At 36.6% G+C, this 27,371-nt stretch overlaps 1 protein-coding gene across 1 annotated transcript in view; it reads left to right on the forward strand.

Moving 5' to 3' along the window:
• LOC132158925 (sodium/hydrogen exchanger 1-like) overlaps nucleotides 1–26,611 on the forward strand; it is a 52,253-nt gene extending 25,642 nt beyond the window's left edge. The window contains exons 3-12 of the mRNA XM_059568552.1: nucleotides 139–389; nucleotides 14,269–14,486; nucleotides 16,134–16,336; nucleotides 19,549–19,638; nucleotides 22,585–22,655; nucleotides 22,963–23,139; nucleotides 24,025–24,139; nucleotides 24,240–24,341; nucleotides 24,588–24,669; nucleotides 25,986–26,611. Coding sequence (XP_059424535.1) covers nucleotides 139–389; nucleotides 14,269–14,486; nucleotides 16,134–16,336; nucleotides 19,549–19,638; nucleotides 22,585–22,655; nucleotides 22,963–23,139; nucleotides 24,025–24,139; nucleotides 24,240–24,341; nucleotides 24,588–24,669; nucleotides 25,986–26,293 — 1,617 coding nt within the window. The 3' untranslated portion in view covers nucleotides 26,294–26,611. The remainder of the gene's footprint in view (nucleotides 1–138; nucleotides 390–14,268; nucleotides 14,487–16,133; nucleotides 16,337–19,548; nucleotides 19,639–22,584; nucleotides 22,656–22,962; nucleotides 23,140–24,024; nucleotides 24,140–24,239; nucleotides 24,342–24,587; nucleotides 24,670–25,985) is intronic.
• Nucleotides 26,612–27,371: the final 760 nt, after the last annotated feature.

Consider the following 27,371-nt stretch of genomic DNA (forward strand, 5'->3'; position numbering starts at 1 on the left):
GCTTAAATGTCTTATTTGAACTATGGACAATCCTGGCCTAAACTAAGCCCTGTCTGTGTCTTGTTAAGCAGCCTGTGGCTCTAAAGCAGTGGACGGTGTTTATTTCTGATGCACACTTCCTGGTGTTCTCGTCTGTAGGTGCTGTATCATCTCTTTGAGGAGTTCTCCAGCGTGGGTACGATTACCGTCATGGATGTGTTTCTGGGTGTGGTGTGTTTTCTGGTCGTGTCGTTGGGTGGTATCGTGGTGGGTGCCATCTACGGCCTCCTGGCGGCCTTCACGTCCCGCTTCACCTCGCACACGCGTGTCATCGAGCCTCTGTTTGTGTTCGTCTACAGCTACATGGCTTACCTGTCGGCCGAGGTGTTTCATCTGTCCGGCATCATGGCGTAAGTGTTATTTCAATATCACTGAGATTATATGTTTATATTTTGAATTAGTTTTTATTTTACAAATAAAAAAAAATGTTTTATAGTAGTTTGTGATTTACAGTTTAGTCTTTTTTATTTTTTATAGTTTTGGTTCATATTTTAAACATTTTAGCTTTTTAGTTTATGATTTTTTTATTATTATTATTATTATTTCTTTTATTTTCAGAATTTTTTTTTTTTACTTTATTTCAAGTAACGTACATTATTTTATGTTTCATTTTAATTTGAGTTGAAGTTTTAGCAGTTATTTTAGCAGTCATTTTTAGGGGGGGGGTTTATATGTCTAGTATTTTTATTTTTTTAATAAGTAGTTTTAGTTATGTAAGCTTGAAGAAAATTTTAAATGTTGCTGAAATTAAAGTTGATGTTTTGTTTAAATTTTTTTTATTTCATTTAAAGTTTATTTCGGTTAATAAAAGTGTCTTTAGTCTTTAGTTTTAATGCTACTTCAAGTGTTTGTAATCTTTATTAGTTTTCTTAAAAATATGATTATATCTTTTTTTATCATTTTTATTTGACTTATTTTTAGCTATTTTAGTCAAGTAAACCACATGAAATGGTAAAAGGTAAAAGTTGTCTTCGCAGCTTGTTGAAATAAAATGTTTAAACCAGTGGTCTCCAACGTGGTGCCCGCGGGCACCTGGTAGCCCGCGTGGAGTCTCTGAGTCACCCGCCGAGCACGTTCTATAAATAGCCTGAATTGTAATCTTTCATTTTTTTTTCTTTTTTATGATAATGGCATAAAATGAGAAAATAACTATTGGTGACATTTCATATACCATTAAAGCATAATAAAATAATTCAACAATTTAAAATATTTAGAATCTGCACGTCTCTCTATCTCTCTCTTTCTGCGTCTCGTGCGCGCACCTCTCTCTCTCGCTCTGCGCGCGCGGATCTCTCTGTCTCTCTCTCTCGCTCTGCGTCTCGTGCGCGCACCTCTCTTGTTCTCTCTGCGTATCGCGCGGCAGAGGAGCAGCGTTTTAATTTAGTTAAACACAGATATTATGTTGCTTTTCTAATTTTACATGCAAGTACAACCCGAATTCCAGAAAAGTTGGGACATTTACATTTACATTTACATTTATTCATTTAGCTGACGCTTTTATCCAAAGCGACTTACAATTGCTATATATGTCAGAGGTCGCACGCCTCTGGAGCAACTAGGGGTTAAGTGTCTTGCTCAGGGACACACTGGCGGTTCACAGTGGATTCGAACCCGGGTCTCTCACACCACAGGCATGCGTCTTATCCACTGCGCTAACACCACCCCTTTTTTAAATTTTAATAAAATGAAAACTAAAAGACTTTCAAATCACATGAGCCAATATTTTATTCACAATAGAACATAGATAACATATCAAATGTTTAAACTGAGAAAGTTTACAATTTTATGCACAAAATGAGCTCATTTCTATTTTGATTTCTGCTACAGGTCTCAAAATAGTTGGGACGGGGCATGTTTACCATGGTGTAGCATCTCCTTTTCTTTTCAAAACAGTTTGAAGACGTCTGGGCATTGAGGCTATGAGTTGCTGGAGTTTTGCTGTTGGAATTTGGTCCCATTCTTGCCTTATATAGATTTCCAGCTGCTGAAGAGTTCGTGGTCGTCTTTGACGTATTTTTCGTTTAATGATGCGCCAAATGTTCTCTATAGGTGAAAGATCTGGACTGCAGGCAGGCCAGGTTAGCACCCGGACTCTTCTACGACGAAGCCATGCTGTTGTTATAGCTGCAGTATGTGGTTTTGCATTGTCCTGCTGAAATAAACAAGGCCTTCCCTGAAATAGACGTTGTTTGGAGGGAAGCATATGTTGCTCTAAAACCTTTATATACCTTTCAGCATTCACAGAGCCTTCCAAAACATGCAAGCTGCCCATACCGTATGCACTTATGCACCCCCATACCATCAGAGATGCTGGCTTTTGAACTGAATATGCTGATAACATGCTGGAAGGTCTCCCTCCTCTTTAGCCCGGAGGAAACGGCGTCCGTGATTTCCAACAAGAATGTCAAATTTGGACTCGTCTGACCATAAAACACTATTCCACTTTGAAATAGTCCATTTTAAATGAGCCTTGGCCCACAGGACACGACGGCGCTTCTGGACCATGTTCACATATGGCTTCCTTTTTGCATGATAGAGCTTTAGTTGGCATCTGCTGATGGCACGGCGGATTGTGTTTACCGACAGTGGTTTCTGAAAGTATTCCTGGGCCCATTTAGTAATGTGATTGACACAATCATGCCGATGAGTGATGCAGTGTCGTCTGAGAGCCCGAAGACCACGGGCATCCAATAAATGTCTCCAGCCTTGTCCCTTACGCACAGAGATTTCTCCAGTTTCTCTGAATCTTTTGATGATGTTATGCACTGTAGATGATGAGATTTGCAAAGCCTTTGCAATTTGACGTTGAGGAACATTGTTTTTAAAGTTTTCCACAATTTTTTTACGCAGTCTTTCACAGATTGGAGAGCCTCTGCCCATCTTTACTTCTGAGAGACTCTGCTTCTCTAAGACAAAGCTTTTATAGCTAATCATGTTACAGACCTGATATCAATTAACTTAATTAATCACTAGATGTTCTCCCAGCTGAATCTTTTCAAAACTGCTTGCTTTTTTAGCCATTTGTTGCCCCCGTGCCAACTTTTTTGAGACCTGTAGCAGGCATTAAATTTTAAATGAGCTAATTAAGTGGATAAAAGTGTAAAATTTCTCACTTTAAACATTTGCTACGTTATCTATGTTCTATTGTGAATAAAATATTGGCTCATGTGATTTGAAATTCCTTTAGTTTTCATTTTATTAAAATTTAAAAAACGTCCCAACTTTTCCGGAATTCGGGTTGTATGTAAAGTATATCATTCAGTCACTATTTCATATTTATGCCGTTGTTCTTTCTCCCTTTCCCCCCGTGATTTTGTCTATATCGCCAATATAAGACGAAAAAACTTGTCTTATATTCGGGTATATACGGTAATTATATATTCAATAGTCATAATATTTAACAATATTACTGTTTGTTGTTGTATTTTTCAAAACTTGAAACTTTGTGTGTGTGTGTGTGTGTGTGTGTGTGTGTGTGTGTGTGTGTGTGTGTGCGCGTGTGTGTATGCCTATATCAAACAAGTAGCCCTCAAGACTATTTTATCCCTTCAGGGAGCCCTCACTCACAAAAAGGTTGGAGACCCCTGGTTTAAACTAAAGTTTTTTTTTAGCTTTCAATTAATGCAAATGTGTTTTTTATGATTTTAGTTAACCATGTTTATTAAAATGAGTTATTACATTTTGCTAAAATGTTTTTATTTGTAACAACATATTTAATAATATGCCAAATAAAATGCAACATGCTAAATTAACCAATTTGTTAACTATGTTTATTTTGATTACATTTTAAAAGATTGATTCAGTTGTTAAAGTTTCAATTCATTTCATTACACATTTTATTTTAATGATAAATTTGTATTCAATAATAAAACACAGAATGAAAATGGAAACCGACCTTCAAATCTGATTTTATTATATTTTTTCTGGATTCTGTGAAATTTTGCATAAACATTTTTTTTTTTTTTGGAGTAAAAATGAGTCGTACACAAAAAGACCAGGTGCCTCATGTATAAAACTTTGCGGAGATTTCATCCTTAAAGTGTTCGTACGCACATAAGGCAGAATTTGTGTACGCCAGAACCTGTGCAAGGTTCACTTTATAAATCACAATTATCTGAATATTGTGCGCAGGTGCACGTGCTTATAGCTTACCCCAATCTCCTCCCGAAATAACCATATTTGGAGGTTAAGACCGCCTATTTTGAATATGTATGATCTCCCTGCATATTAATACAACCGATAATTGTCATTGATCGGTTTGGCTAAAAATGGAAGAACAGAAACAAAAAGCAAAAAAAAGAAACTTCATCGACTGCGAGATGGAGGTACTGCTGTCTGAGGTGGAGGGCCGAAAAAAAGTTTTATTTGGTGGGCTCTCTGCAGGCATTTCAAATAAAAGAAATATATTAGAATGGGAGCAAGTAACAGAAGCAGTCAATGCTGTTACCTCGGTGCCTTGCACAGTCCAAGAGACAAAAAAAAATGGTGTGACTTAAAAGTAGTCGTAAAAAAAAGAATATGTGCACACAGGCGCAGTGTCGTAACAACTGGTGGTGGTCAAGGAATCACTGAGCTCTCAGCCTTTGATGCAAGGGTGGGTGCGATTATAGGGGAAACAGGATTAAGTGGAGTTCTTCCAGAATTCCAAGGTGATACGGATGTGATTTGCGGTGACGATGGTAAGTAATTGATTTATTTACACATTATATACGTTTTTGTCTGTTTAAAATTCAACTTTTTTATTGTGGATAATTTAAATCAACCAATTCAAATTCCGTGGAAGTGGAAAGTCCTAAAATATCCAAGTGAAAAATCTAGCAATAGATGCAGCTGCCCTTAAGATATACGTTTATTAAAATAGTCGATTTTCCTGTTTATTCATATGCTAAAAATGTAACTTAAAAAGACAAAAGCAAGTCATCAAGTGCACATTTTATTTCACACATTTACAGATATGCAATACAACCTTTATTTAATTAAACGTTTTTTAATGATTAAAGGAACAGTTAATCCTGGAATGCCTTCAAGCCCGGTGAGTGGTCCAAGTGGGGTAGACAAGGGATGTAGGCTTAGATCCTACGTGCCACCGCCGCCGCCATCCTGTGTGCCACCACCACCATCCTGTGTGCCACCACCACCATCCTGTGTGCCACCACCACCATCCTGTGTGCCTCCACCACCATCCTGTGTGCCTCTACCACTATCCTGTGTGCCACCACCGGCATCCTGTGTGCCACCACCACCATCCTGTGTGCCACCACCACCATCCTGTGTGCCACCACCGGCATCCTGTGTGCCTCCACCACCATCCTGTGTGCCACCACCGGCATCCTGTGTGCCACCACCACCATCCTGTGTGCCACCACCACCATCCTGTGTGCCACCACCGGCATCCTGTGTGCCAACACCGGCATCCTGTGTGCCACCACCACCATCCTGTGTGCCACCACCACCATCCTGTGTGCCACCACCACCATCCTGTGTGCCACCACCACCATCCTGTGTGCCACCACCACCATCCTGTGGGCCACCACCACCATCCTGTGGGCCACCACCACCAAGGTCTCCCTCCTCTTTAGCCCGGAGGACTCGGTGTCCGTGATTTCCAACAAGAATGTCAAATTTGGACTCGTCTGACCATAAAACACTATTCCAGTTTGAAATAGTCCATTTTAAATGAGCCTTGGCCCACAGGACACGACGGCGCTTCTGGACCATGTTCACATATGGCTTCCTTTTTGCATGATAGAGCTTTAGTTGGCATCTGCTGATGGCACGGCGGATTGTGTTTACCGACAGTGGTTTCTGAAAGTATTCCTGGGCCCATTTAGTAATGTCATTGACACAATCATGCCGATGAGTGATGCAGTGTCGTCTGAGAGCCCGAAGACCATGGGCATCCAATAAAGGTCTCCGGCCTTGTCCGTTACGCACAGAGATTTCTCCAGTTTCTCTGAATCTTTTGATGATGTTATGCACTGTAGATGATGAGATTTGCAAAGCCTTTGCAATTTGACGTTGAGGAACATTGTTTTTAAAGTTTTCCACAATTTTTTTACGCAGTCTTTCACAGATTGGAGAGCCTCTGCCCATCTTTACTTCTGAGAGACTCTGCTTCTCTAAGACAAAGCTTTTATAGCTAATCATGTTACAGACCTGATATCAATTAACTTAATTAATCACTAGATGTTCTCCCAGCTGAATCTTTTCAAAACTGCTTGCTTTTTTAGCCATTTGTTGCCCCCGTGCCAACTTTTTTGAGACCTGTAGCAGGCATTAAATTTTAAATGAGCTAATTAAGTGGATAAAAGTGTAAAATTTCGCAGTTTAAACATTTGCTACGTTATCTATGTTCTATTGTGAATAAAATATTGGCTCATGTGATTTGAAATTCCTTTAGTTTTCATTTTATTAAAATTTAAAAAACGTCCCAACTTTTCCGGAATTCGGGTTGTATGTAAAGTATATCATTCAGTCACTATTTCATATTTATGCCGTTGTTCTTTCTCCCTTTCCCCCCGTGATTTTGTCTATATCGCCAATATAAGACGAAAAAACTTGTCTTATATTCGGGTATATACGGTAATTATATATTCAATAGTCATAATATTTAACAATATTACTGTTTGTTGTTGTATTTTTCAAAACTTGAAACTTTGTGTTTGTGTGTGTGTGTGTGTGTATGTGTGTGTGTGTGTGTGTGTGTGTGTGTGCGCGTGTGTGTATGCCTATATCAAACAAGTAGCCCTCAAGACTATTTTATCCCTTCAGGGAGCCCTTACTCACAAAAAGGTTGGAGACCCCTGGTTTAAACTAAAGTTTTTTTTTAGCTTTCAATTAATGCAAATGTGTTTTTTATGATTTTAGTTAACCATGTTTATTAAAATGAGTTATTACATTTTGCTAAAATGTTTTTATTTGTAACAACATATTTAATAATATGCCAAATAAAATGCAACATGCTAAATTAACCAATTTGTTAACTATGTTTATTTTGATTACATTTTAAAAGATTGATTCAGTTGTTAAAGTTTCAATTCATTTCATTACACATTTTATTTTAATGATAAATTTGTATTCAATAATAAAACACAGAATGAAAATGGAAACCGACCTTCAAATCTGATTTTATTATATTTTTTCTGGATTCTGTGAAATTTTGCATAAACAATTTTTTTTTTTTGGAGTAAAAATGAGTCGTACACAAAAAGACCAGGTGCCTCATGTATAAAACTTTGCGGAGGATGCACCGCCATCCTGTGTGCCTCCACCACCATACTGTTTGCCACCACCGGCATCCTGTGTGCCTCCACCACCATCCTGTGTGCCACCACCGGCATCCTGTGTGACACCACCACCATCCTGTGTGCCACCACCACCATCCTGTGTGCCACCACCGGCATCCTGTGTGCCACCACCACCATCCTGTGTGCCACCACCACCATCCTGTGTGCCACCACCGGCATCCTGTGTGCCACCACCACCATCCTGTGTGCCACCACCACCATCCTGTGTGCCACCACCACCATCCTGTGTGCCACCACCACCATCCTGTGTGCCTCCACCACCATCCTGTGTGCCTCCACCACCATCCTGTGTGCCTCCACCACTATCCTGTGTGCCACCACCGGCATCCTGTGTGCCACCACCACCATCCTGTGTGCCTGCACCACCATCCTATGTGCCACCACCACCATCCTGTGTGCCACCACCGGCATCCTGTGTGCCACCACCGGCATCCTGTGTGCCACCACCACCATCTTGTGTGCCACCACCACCATCCTGTGTGCAACCACCACCATCTTGTGTGCCTCCACCACCATCCTGTGTGCCACCACCACCATCCTGTGTGCCTGCACCACCATCCTGTGTGCCACCACCGGCATCCTGTGTGCCACCACCGGCATCCTGTGTGCCACCACCACCATCCTGTGTGCCACCACCACCATCCTGTGTGCCTCCACCACTATCCTGTGTGCCACCACCGGCATCCTGTGTGCCTCCACCACCACCCTGTGTGCCACCACCACCATCCTGTGTACCTCCACCACCATCCTGTGTGCCACCACCGGCATCCTGTGTGCCACCACCACCATCCTGTGGGCCACCACCGGCATCCTGTGTGCCACCACCACCATCCTGTGTGCCACCACCGGCATCCTGTGTGCCACCACCACCATCCTGTGTGCCACCACCACCATCCTGTGTGCCACCACCACCATCCTGTGTGCAACCACCACCATCCTGTGTGCCACCACCACCATCTTGTGTGCCTCCACCACTATCCTGTGTGCCACCACCGGCATCCTGTGTGCCACCACCACCATCCTGTGTGCCTGCACCACCATCCTGTGTGCCACCACCGGCATCCTATGTGCCACCACCGGCATCCTGTGTGCCACCACCACCATCCTGTGTGCCACCACCGGCATCCTGTGTGCCTCCACCACTATCCTGTGTGCCACCACCGGCATCCTGTGTGCCACCACCACCATCCTGTGTGCCTGCACCACCATCCTGTGTGCCACCACCGGCATCCTATGTGCCACCACCGGCATCCTGTGTGCCACCACCGGCATCCTGTGTGCCACCACCACCATCCTGTGTGCCACCACCGGCATCCTGTGTGCCTCCACCACTATCCTGTGTGCCACCACCGGCATCCTGTGTGCCAACACTGCTGTTGGACAAAATGTAGGAATCATGAGTTGACCCAGGCCATCTCACAACTACATTTGTCAGAGACATATGCGCATCACATATGATCTGCACGTTCAAAGAATGAAAATGTTTTCGGTTAACAAAAGCAAATTCATTCTCAGATTGTGCCTTTATTGCAACATGAGTGCAGTCAATAGCACCGATTACATTGGGAAAACCGGCGATTGCTGCATTGCATTTTGATGTTGGCCTGTTCAGCTTGCGTGTAAGGAAAAATTATGTATCGGGGTGCCATCCCCACTATGGTATCCCATATATATGGCATGACACGGCTCAGGGATGACTGCGACATACCCGATCGGTCTGCCAACTCTCGCTGGAAAGTACCAGTGGCCAAGTGGCCTAATGTGGTCAATACTTGTACAGGAACACACAGCGCGTGGTTTCTCCGCGAGGCCATCCTTAAAAATATTCTTGTTTGCCGTAACCCGACCGACCCTGTCAATTTAGCACCGACTCAAATTTTTTTTTTTTTTTTGCTTTTAGTCCGACCGACTTGCAGATTGTAAATTTGCATTAAGACCGACCAATTATTTTTTTACTCTTCAAACAACTAATACAAACGCAATAAAATACTATAAATTATATTTAAGTAACTATTGTAAATATATAAATTGCCTTGGCCTACATACAAATGAAGGCTATCTTCTTTAATTAAAAAAAAACCCTTGACGTCATCTGTGTTTACACGGATGTCACACTGTGGCCTGTGCGTTCGCTTCGTCTCATACTCTCACTCTCTGTCAGAGTCAACGGTTCGTGCTTGGTAATGATGGCTGCGGCTGCATTAAACTAAATGTTCGCGGTCACTGTTCAATACATCACCATAATACATCTAAAAAAATTCATTAAAACAGCTCGACACCGCTTTAACTTGGCACAAAGTTCTGGAAAAATGTGCCCAGATGTTTTCCCATCCCTTCTCCTCTCTAGTCTAAAACCGTGACCGTGTCGACTGTCACTTTATGTTCGAAAATCTATTGCACGAATCGAGCACAAATCAACCAACACAAGTTTCGAAAACGAAAATAAGAAAATGATTTTAACGACCTTTTCTCTGAGCGCGTCCAGGTTTTTTTTTTTTTTAAAAGGCGTCACACAGCAACTGCAGCTTCGGACAAACACGCATAACAGCAAATAATACTTCTGCACAATGTTTCTCTTTTTACAACAGAAATGTGAATTCAGCTGGTATTCAGTCTCATACAGTTTCGGGCTTGAATCACCTAGGGCTGTCAAAATAGCTGAAAAAACTAAATTCAAATTTTTTACTTAAATATGATAAAAATTCGAATTGTATTCAAATTCGAATTCAAATTGTATTCGAATTTTAAATGCATAATTTCAGTTAGGGTGAAGAAAAGCTTTTTGCTTCTCTTCTGAGGCTCAAGATAGCGCATCGAGCAAAATATTACTGCATGTTTATTCAAAGCATTAGAATACATGACTGTGAAAAAAACATAATATTTAAAATAATGTTTATAAACCAATTATTATTAATTAAGTTGCTTAAAGAACTATAAACAAAACAGCATCATGTATGCATGCATTGTTAAATAAATAAAAAGGGTGGAAAACCAGTCACACAGGATACATTTTTTCATTTAAAAACATGAGATGCGTGAAATATGCGTTCTGTCTGAACGGCTTGGTTTCAGTTTTGATGTAAACAATCTTCTCCACATTGATTTTTTTTTTTTTTTTTTTTAAGTGGCTTCAACTGGATAGGCTAACATAACCTTATAATGCAATGACACATATATTGTCATTGCATCTCGTGCGTAAAGATGAGAAAGCAGATACTGCATGTCGAGCTCGTCCGTCTTTGAAAGTTGTGTAGACACAGCTGTGCGCGGCGAGATGGAATGGAACACGTACTGGGGCATAAGGCAGCTTCCTTAATGCACACCTAAAATTCATATGCGCATTCGAATGTGGATTTTTATTTTAAATTCGACGAATATTCTAAAAAATATTTTTTTGATAGCCTAAGAAAATCGCCTATGCGATTTTTTTTTTTGTTGTTGTTGAAATTTAATCGTAAACACAGCCATGTTGAAGCCTGCAGTAAATGTTTTGCATTATGGCAGTCCACTCTGCTTATTGTTTTTCGAAAATGTTGCACTCCTGTTTGTCATTTTGCACGTAACTTCACGCCAATAAATCATCAGAAATATTGGTCTTTACCAATATATTGAATCTTTACATTCCTCCTGCCTGTTGTCCGTGGATTTACCTATATTTGGTGTTATTTGCCCTATAAAACTTTAGAAATGCAAAATCGATTTTACAATCGATTCAATGAACACTCGTCACTCAAATCAAACAGGATTTTTTTCACAAAAGTGGCAACCCAAGAAAGCAAAGTAAACTTTCTCTCATTTGTAGGTTGCATTGATACGTAGCGGTGGATGCAAGTAAAACAGTACCTCATTTTTTTTTCTCACCTGAAATTCATGCAATAAACATGTTTTTGACAAAGATTTAAATTTGTTTGTGGTCTATATAGCCTGCATCAAAATGAGGTTTGCAATGATGTGCCTGAAGGCACGGGTTGAAGACCCAGTCAGTGACGTCATGATATGCTAATTTGTTTAAATTCATACCGACGTCATCACCATCACAAAAATGTACTTTTTTTTTTTACATTGAAACTTGAAAAAAAAAATATAGACCGACCTACCGACCCTTTTTTTTTTTAAATTACTGTTACTGCAAACCAAAATATTTTTAAGGATTGCCCGAGGGTCTTTCCAATACATGCCGTAGTTCAGAACACAATTCCAAGAGGATGGCTCTTGGGAATTGAAATCGGCTCATGAGCCAATCATCATCATGAGCAAGGAAATCTTCACGGTCTCTGAAAACACGCTCCCTCCATAGAGCGTCATTAGCAAGGTCTTCTAACAGCGCTAGAGCATCCATTATGATGATATGTTATATACGCACATACCGTTTTATAGCCCATTCATTAAAAAAAATGAGTAAATTCAAAGTATTTGCACCTGGTTAAGAATGCTGATAATGATAATTCAGGTTGATGCAATTTGATTTATTGGGTGATGTAATAGGATAATTTAGAAGTTTTTCATTTTAAATAGTTATTGCTATTTGGTCCAGTTGGTGTCGCCAAAACACATACTCTTCTAAAAGAGTGCGTACGCACGATCAAGAGCATCCTTACGGTGCGCACTTATTTACGCCAAGTTTATTTTTTATAAATCCCGATATGTGCGTGGAAAAATGCGTACGCATATTTCTATGCCCATTTTGTGCGTACGCAACGTTTATACATCAGGCCCCAGGAGCTTGCATTCATGTTGAATTTATGTAACATTAAAATAAATAGTAATTTTATGGGGCTTTTTTTATTTGAAAATGTTTGCAAAGAACTCTCTAAAATTGCAAGCGAGCGTATTCTGTTCTGACTAAATGCTCAAATCAATAAACAGAGCCAGATGAAGCAGGTCAGGGCTGTTTTTTTCTCCGATTTGAAAGCATCCAGTGATTTATCAGCTTGTCACCGACACTTCACCTGTCACAGCTGGTGAGTAACAGGCTGTCAGAGCTCGGACAATACCCTTACACTGAACACGGCTCTCGGTGATGAGCTGCTGATGCTCGAGTGGATGATAAAAAGAGTCTGAAGCTCGGACAGGCCTGGAGATGAAGCAGTGATTCAGTGTGTCTCAAGGGCTGAGGAACTGATCCACCCATTACAACAAACCATTAAAAATGGACAGACTGGCCGTGTAATATTGTTCAAAGATTTGTTTTGTTTCATTTTGAAACCAATTAAAGGCAGTAAGGATGCATTCAATTGATTCAAAGTGTAAGTAAATACATTTATAAGGTTATAAAATAGTTTCAAATAAATGCTGCTCTTTTAAACTTTATATTTAAAAAAGAATCCTGAAAAAAAACTGCATCACAGTTTTCACAAAAATATGAGGCAGCATGACTGTTTTCATTGGTAATAAAAGCCCCTTATTTGACAAAAAAATAAAAATAAATGATAATAATAAAATGATTTGTAATATTGGATTACTTTTAAAATAATTATTAAACCGTAAAAAAAAGTTTTATGTTTTAATTTAATTAGAAAACGTTTTTTGTTGTTGTTGTTGTTGTGCAGCACTTTGTCTGAAAGGGGAAAATTTTTTCATCTGATTTTAAATTTGTTAAAGTTTTATTTAGTGATTTCATAAGACACCTTTATTTGATGATGCATTTCTAGTAAATCATAAAAAATAGATCATAAATAAAAATAGAAAACACAGAATTTAACAAAAAAGTAAAACCGATCATGTGACACTGAAGACTAAAAATTCAGCTTTGATCACAGGAATAAATTACATTTTTAAATATGTTTACAATGGAAACAGCTATTTGAAATTGTAATAATATTTCACAATATTATTGTTATTACTGTATCTTTGACTACGCCTGTCACGATAACAGCTTTTTGTTGTGTGATATATATATTGCCTATATTATTGTCATTTTAAAGACCATTTTATATTTGCATAAAAATGCAAAAAAAGACAACAAACTTTTAATTTTTGAGAATATTTAGATCGTAGAAATTAAGTTTCCAAATATTAAATACCTTAAAAACAAAAAAGTGCAAAGTAACCAGTAGAAAAAAAGAAAAATGCACAACAAACTTGTACTTTCTACAGATTTCTTTTCTCTGTAAATAAAGGGTGCACACTAATGTTGAAAAACCCAATCACTAATCACTCAGATGTCTGTATGCACAAAGGCACAGATCCCTAAACAAGACCAAATCTGCAGATTTAAAACTTTTTTTACAGAAGCATGTTTTAAATTTGAGCCAGCTCCTCACGACTACACGAGCACGTTATCTACTAGAATCTGTAAAAGTGTACAAAACATGCTGACACAAATTTAGAAAATATTTTGATCAACAAAAATGATTGAGGTCATGTACTGTACATATATTACGTGACAAGTCATACCAACTTACCATTTACCATACCATTTTTTTTCTTTTTTTTTTAGAAATGTAATACCAATAAAATATCGTTATCCATGTTTTAATTTTTTTGCTGTAAATTAATTATCAGATGTTTTATGAATTTCTTTAAGATCCATTTTATTATTATTATTATCAGAAACACTTGCTTTTATTTTTGTTGTTATTATTTGTAAGGAATATAATACAATCTGAATATTTTTTTAATTTTAAAAGAATGATTAAAACAGCTTTGTATGATGTCATTTCATTAGATTCCATATGTGACGATTAATTTGTAATAAATCCGAATATTTCTACAAAAAAAAATTATTACATAAAAATTAAATGTGGAGTTTATTTGTAAACAAAGTTATGATTACATTGATTCTGGAGGTCTAACAAATATGTGCAATGCATATCTTTCCCCATTAAAGATATGAAATGAATATTGTGCTATAATCGTGATAGCAGATGATATGGAGGAAGTATTGTCAGGTCAATAATGTAGATTAATCTTCTGTCTCCAGGCTAATCGCATGTGGTGCTGTCACGCGTCCCTACGTGGAGGCCAACATTTCCCATAAATCCCACACCACCATCAAGTACTTCCTGAAGATGTGGAGCAGCGTGAGCGAAACACTCATCTTCATCTTCCTGGGCGTGTCGACGGTGGCCGGGCCGCACGAGTGGAACTGGATCTTCGTGGTAGCGACCCTCATTCTCTGCCTGGTGGCACGTGTTCTGGGTGAGTGAAGTTTAGCAGGACCTCCTGAATCTGCTAATTATTGACCGGATTTCACTAGAAGTATAACTCCGCAAAGTCTTCAGTATCTGTGGTGTGACTGCGATTGTGTGAATTAGTGTCATGGCTTCAGGGAAGGTCAATCATCTTTAAGTAGTTGGTATGATACATAGTTATGCACATATATGTATGCTAGGGCTGTCACTTTTGAGAAAAATCAAATTCGAACGGATATCGAATATCATGCAATGCATTCGAATATATTTGAATACCCCCCCCCCCCCCCCGCATAAAAAAAAAAATAATAAAATAAAATACAAAAAAACACGTAGCCTAATGGAGATTCAATCACAAATGTTTTTAACAGTGAGTCATAAACAGGACTATCTGGATTATTATTATTTTTTTATTAATGTTTTAAACAGCAGGTTATCAGCTTAGAATATTAATTTAAATGAAGTGCCACTATGCATATCCCACAACATTAGGCTAAATGAAAAAAGAAAAAAAAAACTATTCAGAACAGGCAGAAACAATAACGTGACAACTTAAACAGCAACAGGAGTAAGGCATATAGCCTAGAATGATACACTTCTTAATATTGTTTGCAAGAAACACCAGTCTATCATCTTGATCTGAATTAAGTACGGCTCTCTTTTTATTTACAATGTTCCCCGTGGTCGAGAACACACATTCGGAGCGCACAGACGTGCCTTCCTGGCTACTAGCTATTATTTGCGTGATTTGGTCATGGGCCTACGCTACAATACATCTAGAGTGCCCTCTACTGGATAAGATGGCAAGGAATAAAATAAAAAACAAACGGTCTAATCATAGACTGTAAAAAAATGCGCTACACAAGGCATTTTAAAAACCGGATATTTTATTTATAGTTCGATTACGGATATTTCACGTCATGTTCGAATGCATATTCGAATATCGAATAAAAAGTGACAGCCCTAATGTATGCATGTGTGTGTGTGTGTGTGTGTGTGTGCATATATATATAATGTGCACGTATATATCAGTGCTGTCAAAAGATTAATCGCATCCAAAATAAGTTTTTGTTTACATAATATATGTATGTGTATGGATTATTTTTTCTGTGTATATATAAATACACACACACATTCATTCTGTATTTAGAAAATATTTACGTGTGTATATACATTTATATATTTATATTATATTTTATATTATAGATAAATATGTCTCATATATAAACATACAATTTTTCTTAAATATATACATGCATTTGTTTGTATTTTTATAGACTAGTAAATCAAAGGTACACATACATGTATTAAGTACACAAAATTGCAATTAATCATTGCCAGGCACTAACATATATTTTATGTGTGTGTGTGTGTGAGTATATATACAAATATATATATATATATATATATATATATATAGAGAGAGAGAGAGAGAGAGAGAGAGAGAGAGAGAGAGAGAGAGAGAGGAAGGTTCATCTTTAAGAAGTATGCTAAACTGTGTTTTAATTTTAATTCATTTGACTTGTTTCTTAATGCTTTTGTTTAAATTGCACCTGTTTAAAGAAGCTGTTGTATTTGGGCAATGCCCTGAGGTTGTGAATGGTGGCACATTATTCAATGCTTGTGTTTAATGAAAGTTTTACTTCGTTCTAAGGTGTTGTCGGCTTGACCTTCGTGATCAACAAGTTCCGTATCGTCAAACTCACGTCTAAGGATCAGTTCATCATCGCTTACGGCGGTCTGAGAGGAGCGATCGCCTTCTCCCTGGTCTACCTGCTGAACACGGATCATTTCCCCAAGAGAAACATGTTCCTCACCGCCATCATCACGGTCATCTTCTTCACCGTGTTTGTGCAGGTCAGTGTCCGGCTTCTCAAGATCTTATAATTAATACATAAATGAAATAAAATAAAATATAAAATAAATATTTGATTTGCACAGGCTAGAAATATATATGTGGATGTAATATTATATATAAATCTAAAATAAAGTAGAAATTAGAAGTTCAGTAAAATATATATATATATATGTGTGTGTGTGTATATATAATTTATGCAAAATGTATTTGTTATTATAGATATATAATATAAAAATATTACAGAAACTATAATAGACTTTAAATTAAAATCAAAAATCAATATATAAAAAGTCAATGCAAGGATGCATTAATATAATTTTGTGAAAACAAGAAAGATTAAATTGGCCCAACACAAGCTCTGATTAACCGAAAATTTGCATAATCCTGCAGAATGAATGTGAAAATTGAGTTATTTTAACTTATTTTTAAGTAATTTTTATTTTCGTAATGTGAAATCTGTGAAATATTTACTGTGAGCATTTTACGCCATTATTCCTTCTTGCTCTTTCTCTCTCGGCTCTTTGTGAGCCCCGGTGGCTCTGAGATATGCATGAGATGCTGAAAATGGCAAAGTAACCCTCCTGTTTTCATGTTTTGAATGATTGATATCGTAACGTGAGGCTTTCTGCTTCATGGAAACAGTGCTACAAAAGAGCAGGACCAGCACAGAGTCAGTGTACAATACACAGTAATGATGAGGTCCAGATCTTCACATGTTTGTATCGTAGTTTTACTGATGGTGGTTTATGTTTTGGAGTTGTTTTGGGTCAGTTCATCGAGGTTCTCCTCAAGTTAAAGATAAAAACGCCTTTGCAGATACATTGGAATCTCCTCATGAGTTTTGCAAGGTTTCTTAAATTTTTTTTAAATCAGAGCAGAGAGCCTTAAATGTTGCATACATTGCACAAAATAATTTACTTCCTTAGTATTTTGTTATGTTTTCCAGTACAAACATCTAAACATCCTTAAATCAAGACACATTCACGATCAAACAAATGAAGTCCTGTTTTTTGAGAAATTGAACAAAATGAAGTTTATGCTTAAAAAAAGAGCAAATATCTGTTAATGGCGAACCAAAACTTGGGAAATGAAGTTGATTTTTCTGAGATCATTGACAGATATTTGCTCTTGTTTAATCATTATTTTGTTATTTTGCTTCTTGATTTTGTCTTACAATCATAAAATTCATAAAATAAAGTACAAATTCAAAATTCAGTAAAAAAAAAAATGTATATACACTTTTTATATGTAGTTATAATATATAAATGCAATTTTCTTTGTAGTTTTAAGATAAATTGATAAAACAAAGTTAAAGTAAAAAAAATATTTATGCATGTGTACACACACACACACACACACACACACACACACACATATATATAGATATAGATATATTTATAGATTTGCTGTCGTAAATATATTAACATGACTAAAACACAGAGGAAGAACCGTTTTTTTGCAGTAAGATCAGAATATACAGTAAAAGTTATTTCCATGTTGTAGTGTTCATAAGTATTTTCAAACGTTTCTGAATTGTTGCTAATACAATAAATTTACGATAAGTTTTTTTTGCACAGTTTCATTTAATCCTTACATTTTCTTTACTTAATCTTAAAACATCTTCAGTTTGCCTTCCTAAACGTGCAGAAACGGTGACCCCTGATGTTTTAACGTGTCTCTCATCACTGTGACTCAAGATGACGATGTCAGGCACTCAGTGGTGATTTATTGTGGAGAAGTGATTACAGTGGAAGTTTTCAGGAGGTTTTGTCTGCTCTCTGGAGGCTGCTGGAAGAAGAATTGCTTGTCTTCTGCTCTGTGTGATGCTTTTGGTTGGTGTCAGGTTTAAATAGTGTGTCTCTATCCACACATTTGAACAAGGATGGAAGGGAAGGCCTCAAATTGCAAGGTTTGTGTTACCCTAGCCGTGATCTGTGTTTGGGACGTGTTTTCTGATTGTGTGTGTTGGGATGTTGGGTCTTTCTGTAGTAAAATGTCTCATAAAGTGACACCACAAAGTATTTACATTACTTTTTACACTTTAAACTCTTAGATTTAATCTTAATATCAAACTGAGGCCTTGTTATTTTTTTAAAGAAAATTGCCCAGACAAAACCTTTTTAATAATTAAAATTTGTGAAGAAATCAATTATGGTTTCATGTTACCGTGCTTTCAGCTGGTTGAAAAAAAATTTTCTTACCTAAAAAATGTATTTAATTTAATTTAATTTTATTTTATTTTATTATATTTGGCAAATCAATGCAGTTATGTCTAAAGCAGTAACAGAGCTGTTTTTAGAAATGGTTTGCTGTATGATTTTGCTTTTATCTAATTTTATTATAAGTGTAATTACATAATTATAAACATTTAATTTAATTTAAAGAAGTGACATTCATGCAATTTTAGGTTTATCTGTTTGGGGACAGTGCAAATGAGAAAATATCATTTTTTTTTATGTTCTCCTTTATCCATTTTATTTTATTTTGCAGTTCTATCTAATATCTATCTAAAAGGTGTGTGATCTTGCTGCATAGATTTTGTACTGTTCGCAGGAAACAGTTTGCTGTGTCAGATGTGATGGTGCGTTCGCTATTGCTGCATGCAGTGTATCTAGATCTCTGACCTTGAGGAAAAACCCTCTTCATGTCAAAACAACCCCAGTTAACCAAACGCTGCAGTCACATTCACAGTCACCTCTGTCCTTCACTGTTTCTCAGCACACTGTAATCTGAATAATCATGCATGCACAAGCCAGGACACGCTATGAATTACAGCTCTGGCAGGAGCTGCCGCACACTGCTTGTAAATCGAATTGCTCTCTAGTCATGACATGTAATTCTTTGTTGTCAGGTGGTTTTGTATTTTACAACTTTATTTTCTCATCACATTCCCTTATTCTTGTCTCAAACACACACACACACACTTGAATTGTATTTTATGCAGTGCAATGTAACTATATCAAATGCAGTGAAAGATGTTTTGTAAGTGTTTAAGAAATGTTTTGCATGACAATAGTGCTATTTTATTTTATTTCTAATGCAGTGACTCGCAGGTTTACATGTTTGGGGCCAATGCATTTGAGAAAAATATGCATTTTTGCACTTTGCTTATCATTGTGCCATCCTTTTTATTGTGAATCCAAACGACTAAAGCTGTATCATTTGCATTTAAATAGCATTAATTTCCGCTCTTCTCTCTTTGTTTTGGCAGGGCATGACCATTCGTCCTCTGGTGGACCTCCTGGCGGTGAAGAAGAAACAGGAAACGAAGCGATCTATTAATGAGGAGATTCACACACAGGTGCTGAGTTTCTCCCATCTGTGATTCAGGAATATTTTATGCTTTCTACATTCTGCCTGTCCGGAATGGACTTGATTACACAGTCCTCTTGTTTGGGTTTGTGTAACATCCAGTACTACTGAAGATGAGTGTGTTTGAGCGCCACCTGCTGGTCACATAGTGGTAATGTCACAGTTTTATTTAGAAACCCAGCTTGATGTGTTCAGAATGAAGGGTGTCAGGTGTCTCCGTTTAGACATAAAATGCCTGGAATGTTTCTAGCTCATATTTGAACACACACACACAAAAAACTTTTGCATAAAGAAAATTTAAGCCCATTTGTAAACCACTATGATTATTTTATTTGTGTGACATTTTCATTAGAATTATGCACCATAATAAACAAATAATAATAATGGTTAATGCCTTCAGGAAAATGCTTAATTGTCATGAAAATAGACTCTTTAGGTGAATAAGAATGTTTCCAGGTAATATTGCACAGATAAATTACCAGGGAAAAAAATTATAAAATTAACCCAATTTTTGCATTGTGATATTATTATTATGACAATTAACCATAATGCAAAGAATCTCATAATAGTAAATTGTTTTATTTTTGTTAGAATTTACTTTACTAGTTAGAGCTGAAACAATTCCTCGAATAACTCGAGTAACTCGATTACAAAAAATGATCGAGGCAAATTCCTCTGCCTCGAAGCCTCTTTTAATTTATTTTAAATCTCACGTCAGGTTCTTTCGCAATTATTTTTTTAATGTGACAACGCGTTTACGTCACCCACAAAGCAGAAGGAGACACAAGCGCTGAGTCAGGTCCGAGATCGCATACTGTAAGGAGTCAGCAGTGTTTTGATTTGAGGGCGCAGGCAAACAAGAGAACGTTGTGGCGTGTGTCCATTGCAAGATAGAGCTGGCATACCACAACTAGGGCCCTATGATTTCCGCGATGCAGAAAACGCGGAGGGAATCGCGGAATCCAGTCATAAAAACAGAATTTACAGTTTAACGCGGAATGGCACGGAATTTGCCGAATTTTGAATGAATTAATCAAAAATAGGTCATTGCACTTACATCAAATCCCGATATGGACTAATATCTGTAAATATAAAGCCTGAACAGTCTATTTAAATATGAATCCTGCATGTTCTGAGTGTCTCTGTTAATGAATGGAGCAGAAGCGCGTCTTCCTTCATAAACACGCGGAAGCGCGCGTGACACTCTTTCCTCTCACTAAATAAAGACGTGAACACATGAACAACATCTCCAGAGCTGCTCTCACAGCCACTTCATGAGCATTTGACCGTTTGATTTGAGTAAAACTAGGGTCACATCACATACACAGAACTTTAAAGGTACGTCAACCCGTCAAAATAAAAGTCCGGTTAAAGACTATTGTTCAGCAGAATGTACATAGCCTGGGCTACTACTACAAAAAAAAAAAAACATTATTTTTCTTTAAGGTTTAATCACACAACATTTCTTCCATGTTTTATTTTTAATAGTAAATCCCCTTCGTTTACCAAAAAGTTAGGTTTGCTTAATTTTCAATAATTAAAAGATAAATTAAATTGTTTTATGTTTTTAATGTTTATTGTGCATCTCAGAAAATGCTTTATTTAAAACCCCAACTGAATGGCACTTAAATGCACTTAATTCATCTGTCAACTTTATTGTCATTGTTCACAGTACAAGTACAGACAGAGAAACAATGGGTAGTAATAATTAAATGTTTATTTTTGATATATGCATTGCATTCTATGCATTTAAAAAGTAAAAATAGATTTTTTCTAAAAAAGGAAACTTAGTTGTTCATTTTAAAAGACCCAGGAGTCTTATTTTCTCTTGCATAATTAATATTGCACTTTAATTAAGCAAAAACACATTTTATCCGATTACTCGATTAATCGATGGAATTTTTGGTAGAATACTCGATTACTAAAATATTCGATAGCTACAGCCCTATTACTAGTATATACTTTAAATTTGAAGTGAATTAAAGTTTCAAACATAGAATCTGAAGAGAATTACTATCAAGATTTGGGAATGATAAACTCAAGTAAAATGTTGCAAAACATTAATGATAATTTTGCAGGAAAACATTACATTTTCATGAAAATGTCACAAGTCTAAATCCTCCTATGAATAGAAGTAATTTTCTTCAGGTAAAATTAATCTTCACCTTAATATCAGAACAATGTAATACACATAGTCTGATTGTAAAAGGATGCATATCATAGAGACTTATTGATCTTGAAATATTACTATTGTCAATGCTAGATTTGATATCACTGCAATAAATAATATGCTACTGAATACATTCTAATGTAAAAAGTTAAATATGAACATAAATGGTGAGAAAGTACATTAAAATAAGAGTATCTATTAATTCCCCTTATGTATAAGGTATGTTCTTATACATCTTACTTATATCTAATATTTTTTAAATATTAATTTGATTATTTACATAGTGTTATAAAATGTAATTTTATACAAATATGTATAATTTATAATTACATTATATATGTAATATAAATATTTGCAACATAAATAATACATATAAATAAATATATTTTTAATTTTAATATAACTTTAAATGTAGAAATATATTATTTAATATTACATACATTTGTTATAATATATGAGTTTAAAATGAATATTCTTTAGAAAAAGCAGATGAAGGTTTGTATGCCAGACATAAGCCTGGATCCACTCCACAAAAATCAGTACAGAACATTTTTCCCACAAATTGGCATTTATTCACCACTCATAAAGCTGATTGTTGCTATGGAAACACCCATTTTTATGAGCATGAGTGACTGTCTTATTTAATACAAATCATGTTCAGCTGCAGCTTCTGTTTAACTGACAATCTCAGCATTATTGTTTGATATTGTAGTTTATGTTTCCTAAACAGCTTATCTATTTCTATTGTCATTTCCTTGTCTTTAGTTTTTGGACCATCTGCTGACCGGCATCGAGGGCATCTGTGGACATTACGGACATCATCACTGGAAGGACAAGTACGTATAACTCAAAAAGTCAAATTTGGCTTTTCTGTGAGCGATTTTGAGACTGCATGAAGTCATACACGTTTGGTCTTGGTATTTGGATGATGATTTAAAAACAGACGTGTTTGTTTTAGATTAAAATATGGAGAACCACATGTAGTTTGGTTCATTTCAATGCACTGTTACTTCAGTATGTTCCAGACTGATTCCAGACAAAGCGTCAGTGTTTCTCTGCCGTAATGACACTGAATGCCAATGTTTGCTATCTGGATAAAACCACGATTATATGAAAGCTTCACCTTTTCCTTCTAATTTCCAGGCTGAACCGGTTCAATAAGAAGTACGTGAAGAAGTGCCTGATAGCAGGCGAGCGCTCCAAAGAACCACAGCTGATCGCCTTCTACCACAAGATGGAGATGAAGCAGGCCATCGAGCTGGTGGAGAGCGGCGGCGGATCCAAGCTGCCCTCGGCCGTGCCGTCCACCGTCTCCATGCAGTGAGTGCTTCAAACCTCCATAATTAGGATCTGTTTTAGAATTCATGGAATGCAGATAGAAAATATGGAATTTGTAGAATGTTTATAGAAAGTGTATGGAATGTGCATTGAATTTAAGGAGTGAATATAGTGCTTTTTGTAGTAGTGGTCGACCGATATATCGGCCGATATTTTTTTATATATATATATATATATATATCGGCATCGGCCGATACATTTTCCTGTTTTGCCGATGCGTTCGAGGTGGGACTTTTATTTTGATGGCGCTGAGAACAACAGCTTACATTCTCCCTCTTGTTTACTGTCGTCGTTAACATTTCTGTCTAATACGGATGTATATAATTTATGGAATGCATATAGAGTGTGGAATGTAAGGAAATGCACAGAGAATGTGTGTGTAAAGTATTCAATTTATGGAATGCATATACAATGTGTAAGGAATTTTAGAGTTTGTGTGGAATTCGACTAGAATACATGGAATTTTAGGAAAGTGTATGGACTTTAGAGAATGTGTGGAATGCATAAAAAGTGTGGAATGCATATAGATAGTGAAATGTGTAAAACAATGTACGAGTATGCAATTTATGAAATGCATGTAGAATGTGAAACATAGGGAATTTAAAGAATGTGTGGAATGCATGCAAGTTGTAAAATGCAAATAGCATGTGGAATGTATTCCAGGAATTCATATAATGCGCAGAGAATGCGTGGAGAGTACGCGTTTTATATAAAACATATCAAATGCATGGAAGGTGTAAGGAATTCACATAATGCATGGAGAATGTGTGGAATTTCTAGAATTCATGGAATGTGTGTAGATTTTGTGGAATTTCTTGTTTGTTCTAGGAGAATATTTTTTTTTTTAAATTCTCAAATGTTTTCCAGGAACATCCAGCCCAAGAAGCCTCCTCAGGACCGAGCGCTGCCGCAGCTCTCCAAGGCTCGTGAGGAAGAGATCCGAAAGATCCTACGCACCAACCTGCAGAAGACACGCCAGAGAGTGAGCGCCCCCCACTTCCTGTTCTCAAACTGCTCTCTTTGTATTTCCTTCATTTGTGTGATTAATTCGGATCAAACTAAACGGTCTTGTGTATTTTCAGCTGCGCTCGTACAACAGACACACTCTGATTGCTGATCCATACGAGGACGGCTGGAACGAGATCCTCATCAAACGGAAGAGAATGATGGAGCTGGAAAAGAAGGTTTGAAGATCAGATCATTTAAACTCTCAGATAGTTCAAAATCTGCCAGTAGCCTTATTGATTCATACTATTTTTATAATAACGAGGAAACATGTATTCATTTTATTCTGTCTTAGCCATTAGAAATCATCAGTATCAGTTTGCCGCTATTTGATATAAAAACATAGGTGGTCGTTGATAGGTGGAATGTGCTTTATTAATCTTAACAGAAAGTCACCATTAAAGGTTTTATCTCTCTACTTTCAGATATCACAGATGAACAATTACCTCACTGTTCCCGCTCCAGCTCCTGATTCCCCCACCATCGCTCGAGCTCGACTGGCTTCAGGTGAGACAGCTATTTATTCTGCTGGACCGCTGATATATGAGCAGAGGATCCTGTTGTGTCACCGAAATCTTTCTCTTTCAGACTAGAGTTTGTTGTGCAGTGCCCCCTAGAGATCAACACTTTCAGTTCAACACAATCAAGCCATATTCCTTACAAAGATCTACCAGAGTAGTTTGTGCAATAATATTGTGGTAAATGGATATTAACCAAAATATTAATTTGTTTAAAGAAATCAATCAATATGGCAAAAAGATTATGAAAGCTTCATACACCATTTGAAAGCGATCCTGAATTGAATTGCTATGGTTTTAGTAGTGAAAATAACTGTAGTACTTGGTCATAAGCTATAATTACCATGGTGCATTTTAGTAAGGGCTAGATGTTTTAAGAGCAATAATAAAAAATATTTTTTTTAAATATTAACCTCATTAAATTTTGCTTCCAGCAAGACAAAAAACGTAATATCAGTGGCGTAAAAAAAAGAGAGAAAAAAGAAAAATCTATACATCTTTTGTGTCATACATATTATATATGTAGTTATATTTGTTCTTTCGAATTAAATTCATCTTTGTATATAGGATTGATATTTTTGAATCATTTATATACAATATTTATAGAAAAAATTTGCTTTTCCTTCTATATTTTAATTTCATCAAACAGAAAAATTGATGGAGCTGGAAAAGAAGGTTTGAAGTTAATGATAGACTGATACAACATCATTATCAGAAAAAAATCTTTTAGTTTAAAGTCAGTATTTTTGTATTATCTGAAGTAAAAATAATTAAATATAGCCAAATTTAGTTAAATCTTTTTTCCTAACCCAATTTTGAGTTTTTTTCCTTATTTTTGTATAAACCTCTTTACATGTTGTTAGATTTTTGCTTCCAAAAAAAAAGTAAAAAAAATGCAATTTAAGTAAAATGATCTTTGAATAAAAGTGTTATTTTATTTTTATTTATACACTACTACAGTTGTTTTTGAATTAGCTTTTAATTTAATATTTTCATGTAAGTTTTGATTTTAATGTTAGTTTTAATAATGTTGTTGTGTTTTTGTTATTTTTATTAGTTTTGTTTTCTATTTATCTTTAAAAAAAAATGTATTTCATTAATTTTATTACTTCAACCAACGCAACATTTCTAATTTTCATTCCAGTTTTTCGTATAATATTTATAGTTTATTTTATATCCGCTTTATTTCAATCAACAAAAACTATTTCAGTAGCTTTAGTTTAAGTTAACAGTAACAACACTGATATAAAGTACAGATTGTCTGTGTAGTATCTCTTCAGCTCCTGATTGCTTCCTCTCCCACAGACCCTCAAGCATGGGGCCTCAAGTCCCTCACAGAAAGCATCCCTACCATTAAAGTGGACCTCGCCTCACCGCAAAGCCCAGAGTCCTTTAACATGGTGGACGAGATCGGCAAGAAGGGAAGCCAGCCGAAGGTGAGCGAGGAGGAGGATGGCCTCACCATGAAAGTTCCCTCTACGACAAAGCTGAGAAAAGACAAAACTGCCAACGAGGACGACGACAAGGAGCCGCAGCAACGGTTAATGCGCTGTCTGAGCGACCCGGGCCCCGCCGGCGAAGAGGACGATGAGGACGAGCCCTTCCTCCACTGAGAGATGAATGAGAATGGATGTCTTGAATCTACGGTCCTTGTGGAGGATCACTAACTGCTGTAAAACAGACGACAGATGTGTAATCTGTAGCAAGCCAAAACGAAAGGAAAATGAACCAAAATAAAGTAAATGAAAGGGAGCGATCAAAATAAGCCATTATTATGATTATCATTTTATTTATCATTGCTCTTTTCATTTGAAGCCCGTTCACACCAAGGACGATAATTATAAAGATAACGATAATAGTTTTAAAAATCATTCTTAATATTAAAGAATAGCAGATTCCACACCACAGCTATAACGATATAAGCACAGAGACTCGATTTAGTTGGAATCCAGCTGATGAGCGATACAAACATCGACACCCAATCAGAATCCATTCTGCTATAACGACCTGGAGAATTTAAGCATTCGCAAATGTAGTATGATAGAAAGTGGAAATTCGAAGACTAGCCATAATCATGAGAAAATCAAAATATGAGATACTACGTCATAATTATGAGATAAAAGGTTACAATTATGGCACACTAAGTGATAAGTATGAGTTAAAAGCCGAAATTATGACAGTCAACTATGAGATAAAAAGTAAACATTATGAGAGTAATAAATTGCCAAAATATGAGATAATGAGTTATAAATATGAGACAGTAAGCCATAATTAACAGTCAAAATATGAGATACTACGTCATAATTATGAGATAAAAGGTTACAATTATGGCACACTAAGTGATAAATATGAGTTAAAAGCCGAAATTATGACAGTCAACTATGAGATAAAAAGTAAACATTATGAGAGTAATAAATTGCCAAAATATGAGATGAGTTATAAATATGAGACAGTAAGCCATAATTAACAGTCAAAATATGAGACATTAAGTCATAATTATGAGACAAGAAGCCATAATAATGATGTATCTCATATTTTGACTTTTAATTAATTCATTTAAAAATAAACAGATAATATCCTCCTTCGCTGATGTGGACGCTAATATCATTATAATTATCGTTCTTGGTGTAAATGGGGCATAACACTGTCCTTGCCAGGCATGATGTGACTCAAATCCTAAGCGATGAGTGA

Source organism: Carassius carassius, chromosome 15 (genome assembly GCF_963082965.1).
Source record: "Carassius carassius chromosome 15, fCarCar2.1, whole genome shotgun sequence".
Lineage (NCBI taxonomy): Eukaryota > Metazoa > Chordata > Actinopteri > Cypriniformes > Cyprinidae > Carassius > Carassius carassius.